The sequence below is a fragment of the Halyomorpha halys genome, unplaced genomic scaffold, assembly GCF_000696795.3.
Source record: "Halyomorpha halys isolate HHAL.00 unplaced genomic scaffold, Hhal_1.1 Scaffold810.1, whole genome shotgun sequence".
NCBI lineage: Eukaryota > Metazoa > Arthropoda > Insecta > Hemiptera > Pentatomidae > Halyomorpha > Halyomorpha halys.
Window position 1 is genome coordinate 426,101 of NW_027110315.1, and position 6,898 is coordinate 432,998.

General features: G+C 31.5%; 1 protein-coding gene across 1 annotated transcript; it reads left to right on the forward strand.

The window, feature by feature from the left end:
- Nucleotides 1–1,071: 1,071 nt before the first annotated feature.
- On the forward strand, nucleotides 1,072–1,368 carry LOC106686340 (actin-binding protein WASF2). Its single transcript, XM_014429574.1, has one exon. It carries the CDS (start codon nucleotides 1,072–1,074, stop codon nucleotides 1,366–1,368), a length of 297 nt encoding a protein of 98 aa, XP_014285060.1.
- Nucleotides 1,369–6,898: the final 5,530 nt, after the last annotated feature.

The window sequence follows — 6,898 nt, forward strand, 5'->3', positions numbered from 1 at the left end:
TTGAATATAGAAACTTACCTTTCTTGGTAGAAGGGATGTTTGATTTCCTCCTTTTCATCTTAGAATTATTGAGCCTTCGTTTATTTTAATTAATTATTAATTCTAAAGGAGATGGGAAAGGAGTAATACTACTTTGTACTTAGCTAACTAATAAACTCATTTATTTTAGTCCCATAAGGATCTGAGATCGATTACAATATCCTGAATCTATAGAAGGATATAAAAGATATTTTTTATAGCGGGTTACAGAGATGTGTTCTATATTTTTTCTCTGCTACATTTAGATGCCATCCACTTCTCACTTGGATCCAACGAGCTGAAATTCGGTACGTAGTTTTTGTTTATCAGTAGATCAAACGGGTTTTCTAGGCACACAAAAGTGGAGATTTTAATTATAATGTATATTTCGGCTTGTGCAACTGTCCCCTTCTAGAGTTTATATTATAATTTTTTTTTTTCATTTGTACTAATGTTCCCCATAGGTGTAGTCTATCCTATAGTTCTAGGGGGGGGGGGCAAGGAAGTTCCATAGAGGAGTAACCCTGCTCCCCTCCCTCCAGAGATATCCATCTACATATGAAAACAATATTTAATTTTAATACTAATTATCATTATTGTTTTAATTATAATAATTAGCACCTGATTCGAAAAGTTATAAAAAGTCGGAAGTGAAGTTTTGGTGTTCTTTTTTTATTTAATGTTTTCGTATTTCTTTTTCAAAAATTGTCTGAAAGGGAAATTAGTCTAGTGCTTTAAATTTTGTTTACATATCTTTCTGATTTTTATATCTCTTGATAGTTTAACCCTAATGATAGTATTTACCCAAACGTCAGCTTGTAGTACAAAGTTTGCAATATTTTTAATGATTATTTTTTGTTAATTTTAATCGAATTAATTTGATTTATTTAAATGGATATATTAGTTCTATTGTGCGGTGCTGAACTCTCGCGGCGCTCGTGTCACTCAGAGAACGGCCTGTCACTAGCGCTACCTGTTGGCCCGCCTTCGAACCACCCCGCTCGGTTCAAACAGTTATCCCGCCAGTCAGGTATGTGAGGTGCGGAGGGTGTGATGCCGTTCGTGGTGCGAACTGTCGAGCCCCGAAACCTCGGGAGGACGAGGCTTAATGACGATACGGGGCGGCCGTTACTCCGCGACGGCGAGCTCGAAGCTGTGAGCAATGCCACTTTGGCCAACGCGCTCCGTCAGCTCGCCTCGGTGGCCAGGATCGCCGAAGAGATCTTCCAGGAGTTGAACTCTCAGCTGACGGAGGTCTCTGAAAGGAGTAGCCGGTTAAAGTCGAGGATCGGATCCGTCCAAGAGAAAGTATCTCAATACGATCCCAAGGCAGTAACAGTCCGTAAGTAGATTTAAAATATCTTATCCTAATATCAAAACACATGAGGCCCACCTGGTTACAGGTCACCTGTCCGGGTAGTGTACGTTACCGGCTCGAGATTCCCACGGTACCAGGGCTCACCTCTCTTCAACCCTTACCACTTTACGCTACCGTAAAGAATGTGTATTTTCTAGCCAACGGAACGTCTTATCAATTTTATTTTTTCATAAATACAATGCTATTACCTTGCTAATTGCTTAGAACTTATTGAGTACGCTCTATAAGTAAAATATTTGAATTTGATTACACATTTGCTGTGGTATGCGTTATAGGAATAATTTCATCCCTTCAATTATTTGATAAATCGAAAAATTGAAAATTTTTTGATATGAGAACCTACCCTTAACTACCAAAATCATGGTTAAATATATCTCAAAGATGATCATCGAAATCATTTGTTAAGTCTTTTTAGTGAGATAAGTTTTCCAAAATGTTTAGAAGGCTTGTGGGAATACTGGTTAGGCTTCCGGTAAGTGTAGAAAATTCGGTTCTAGAGTTTTTGAAAATTTTAGATTTTACCAACTCCAAATAGGTTAAAGTAATCCCTGCCTTTTTTGTTCCACTATATATGTCTTTAATTTATAATGTTCCTTGTTTTATTCAACTGATTTCTTCTCAAAGACCTTTCACTTGCTCACCTGGAGTTGTTTTGTTTTTTTATTATAAAATGTATGTTTTTATCTAAAAACTAAGCTTATATTATATATTGATATTAATGTAACATGCAGGTTGTTTCATGACATCCTAAAAATTGTTCCAAGATACGGCTGCGATAAACATCCCTGTCAATACCCACCGAAGGCGGGAAAAGGAGCTGAATGAAGGATCTCCTTAGCTTACTAATAATATGAAATAACAATTCTTAAGTGGTCTAGCACATTCACAGATTATATTTAACATAAAGACATCTTTGAATTTATAAACAAAGATTATGACAAAAATTATTTATCTATATTCATTATAATTATTTTTACGAGTGATGCCCTAATTTCGTTCATAATTCGCTACAACAGGTTTATGAATGATTAGAGGTTTACTATAGTTTAATACAAATTATACAAAGATTTTTAAATACAGTATTATTCATTATTTGCCAAAGAAAAATCAACACCAGTTCGTTAAAAGTATTTTAACATTTTAGTCATTAATACACATTTTAAATTTTTAGTCATTTTCAGTTCTGTAATTATTTTATTTTGTTCGTATACTTAAACTATATCACGTTGATCCGGAATAGAACTTCTCCATCCTTCACAAACTCCATATTATCTTGAACTCTTCTTCTCATTCGATTCCTGATAGAATTGTCATAAAACTCTTCCCAAGTGCATCATTTTTTATAATTCTAATATAAGATTATATTGTCATACTGTACTTTTTATTACTAGTGGGTAAAAATAATTATATCAAATCGTCCGTTTTCTTTCAACCATTAAATGCTAAAAGTTTTTTCAATTAAATGTTGTTGTCTAATATTAAAAATTACAAAATCCCGGTTATAGTTAAGTATTTATATTATAGTATCACAATAGTTAAAAATATTCATTTAAAATTAAAGGTTTAGATAAAAAAAAAAAAACGAGGTTCGAACAATTTTAAAAAACGTCTGGAAATTACAATTTTTTAGTCATTAAAAAATTCTTTTTTGATTAGCAGACGATTTAATATAAGTTTTATTGGTAGCTACGTTTGTAGTACAATGTAGATATTCCATTTAATTTGAGTTCAAAAATTATTTTTCTCAAATGTGGATATATTAACTTCAGATAAAAAAACTCCTGAAATTCTTTTTTTTAACTTTAACGGGCCGTATATATATTTTAAAATCAAATATATTAGGAATAATTCTGTTAAGTTAAGAAATGACAGATCAATCTTCCATATTTTTCGCGCTGCTAATTTGATTGTGATTTTTAGCATTTATTTTAAAGAGTTTAAATTTTAAATTAATTTAATTTAATTTTCGGAATTTTATTAAATTTAAATTAATTTCATTTAATTCTTTAACAAATGTTTAATTCGAAACCGCTTAAAGTAAGAACATTTCAAAAATAATTAAATAATAAAAAAAAAATATGTTTAATGAATAATTTCCTGATCGGTATGATCATTTATTTTCCTGTATTAATGAGGCATTTAAAATTCTGACATGACATTTTCATTTGCTGATTTCATGGTTCTTCTTCGTAGTTTGTAAAAATTTACATACGCCTTTTAAAATTTACCGTTTTACTAAATTTTTAATAATTTAATGAAAATTATTTTAGTAATTAAAAGTATAATTTTTTTTCAAATTGATCTCTCACCTTTGACGAGAAGTTTGATTTACGATGTCCTGAGAAGACCGGGCTGTTATCGAAAGGTCACTCAAAGGTTAATATTTATCTTGTCCCCAACTGCAACAGATGTTATTTATTTTATGATTTCCTGTTTGTTGTTAAGCATTTCAGTTAATTACTATATTTTTTAAAAATTTATATATATATATATATATGTTGCTGGTTTATGAAATATATTTCTACTAATCAGCCAAAGTGAAAAAAAAAATTGAAAAATATATATATTTTTGATAAATATAATCCTTCTAATTTTGATGGAATGATTGGAAATTAGATAAAAAAAGTTTCGACGCTCAAAATTTACAGTTGACATGAGGAAATTATCAATTATAAAAAATATCTATCAAAGGGTCAACCCCTTAGGTTTGAGGTATTATTTTTAAAGTTTCGAGAAATCATATCTTATGTTTATTTAGATTAGGATAATAACGAAAAGTTTAATGAACTCGGAAGGTTCGATGCCGATTATACCAAGCCCGGCCTTATACGATCTTCCTACCTACGTTTTGGTCTATTACTCGCACTATTGCCAGTCAGTCAGCGGACAATAGAAAGATTTCTGTACTAAAAGGATTATTTTATTTTCCCGTAAACATTTCGTACATATTTCAGTTATCGAACTGCCAATATTGAAGGTGTAGTGTAGTCTTCTCAATTCTCCAGTTTTTTAACCCAATAATCTCTCTTAACGTGCATCATATTCAATATAAAAGCACACAGTGTGGATACAGCATAATGCATGCGGCAAGTCCACAGTGGATAGGGACAAAGCGTGCGTCAAAAAGGGCCCAGTATGGGCCTAGTTCTTCAGCCTTTTTCCCTCTATTTGTCTTTCCATAAGTAATAATAATAAAATTGAAAATTTGCAACCGTCCTATAAAAACCTTTAGATCGGGAGCTTTTCAGGCGGATCAGATTCAGGAAAATGATTTTTATGATATCAGTGACTGCATAGCTGATGACAAACTAATTTTTGGCGCCCAAAAAGAAAAAAAAAAGTTCTTTTTATTGTTTCAATAGCTTATTATTGTTTCACCTACTGTTTATTCTTATAGGACTTGGTATAATGAAGCTCCTAAAAAAGTTATATATCATATTAATAAGCTGTTTTCACGCATGCCAAAAATATTTAAGCATTTAGCTAAGTAGTTAAGAATTAAGATATGAACCTTTGCTTTGGGTATGCGATGAAATAAATCAATTTGCTTGTCTCCATGTCTATTAGTTTTTATTTTCCCTATCGACTTGGTTCTTTTTATTTACCAGACAGGCAATAGTACATTCTTGAGGTCTCCTTGAACTAGCGGCTCTTCTAGACCTCGTAGACAAACCACAGACCGCAGAGAGTTGCGGTATGAATTATAGAACTTGGAGGCCGCGTCCTACCCGGAGCCCGCTAACGACTGGACCAAAAGGTCCGAAGGCTGCATCTGTTTGATCTCCCTGTGCGATAAGCTAGCTGAATCTGCATAGCCTTTGAATTATTTAGATTTGAATGCCTTCGGGTGAATCTTCTACGGGTTTGTGTATCGATAAGGACGATACTCGATTGTATTATAGCTGTATCGACAGTAGTACGGATTGCCTATACGTTTTATTAAAGTATAAATTAGATCTCAGTTCAAAATGAATTCTCTGTCATATGAGATATTTATTAATTGTGAGAAAAACTGAAAGAAAGGAGTAAGGAGAGAAGGAATAAGCCAATACTGTACGTTTTTTTCCTTGCGTTGTTGCATACTACCTCATAGTACAAGAGCCCAAGAGGAGAAAAAAGGCAGTTATCTCACCCCAATTTTTGATTACTTTAATGCAAGCAATGTATAATTACTAGTCAAAATTGATGAGTCTGCCCACAACAAAATGTATGGGACATACTGAAAGATCAGTAGTTAGGGAATTTATATTGAAAAATTTATATCTCAAAAATCATTTGAGGTACAGATGTCTCTAATGTACAGATTAGCACTCAAATTAAAGCTAGTTTACATGCAATTCGCTATAATATATTGATTTATAGTTGTTCGGACAAATTTTCATTTGCCAAATTTATATTCATATGTAAATATCATAAAAACTACTACCCTTACGAAAATAAGTGTCATGAACTACTTTATAGTACGTTAAATGTCCTTTATTTCGAGTGTTGGCAGACATATGTGCGTCTTATGGATCTAGAGATATATTTTTTCAAAAATCCAACATTTTATACGAACAACTAGAAATTAACATTTTGAGAGTTTATTTTGTCAAATATCACATAAAAACTACTACTACTATAAAGATAAACATAATTAACTATTTTGTAGTAAATTTAACTAGCTTTAATTTGAGCGCTGGCCGACATCTGTACGTCCAATGGTTTCTGAAATGAAGTGTTTCATAAATCAAACTTATTTTCCGAACAACTATAAATCAATTTATTTTATCAAATATCATGCAAACTACTACTCCTACGAAGGTAAAGGTCGTAAACCTCTTTATAGTCCATTAAACTAACTTTAATTTGAGTGCTAATAGACATCTGTACGTCACATAGTTCCTGAGATATTGGTTTCTCAAAATAAATTAACTAACTACTAATCTTTCAGCAGATTTTTAAGAAATTTTGCTTTTTAAAAAGCTATATCTCGAGAACTATTGGACATCAATAGCTCTTTTAGGGCTAATATTTCAGCAAATTTTTTACTCTTCTTTAAATAATGTTTTCTTAGATTTTCTAGTGTTGTTGGTAGTTTTTAAGATATAGAGTTCCGAATGAAAAATTAGTGTTTTTTTAAGGTTTTGAAACAGCCGCCATTTTTTATTCCTCTAATTATACTTGGCAGACTCATCAATTTTTACTGGTAATTGTATCTAGTTTTCATTTAAATAATCAAAAACTGGGGTGAAAATTGCCTTTTTTTCTTCCCGGCTCTTGTACTATTACGCACCAAATGTATTGTAATTTTGTATGCACAGTAAAATCCCCCTAATACGGATACACTTTATATTTAACATACCAGCACGATCTTAAAATTAATAAATAAAGTTTGTTCAAAAAGATTCATTATTTTAGACTATTATGTAGTTTCTGTGTTTAGTCAAACTATGTACTAAAATCTCAATATGTATAATATTTTAATATAAATTTTTAAATTATGTTGTTTTGATCTATATA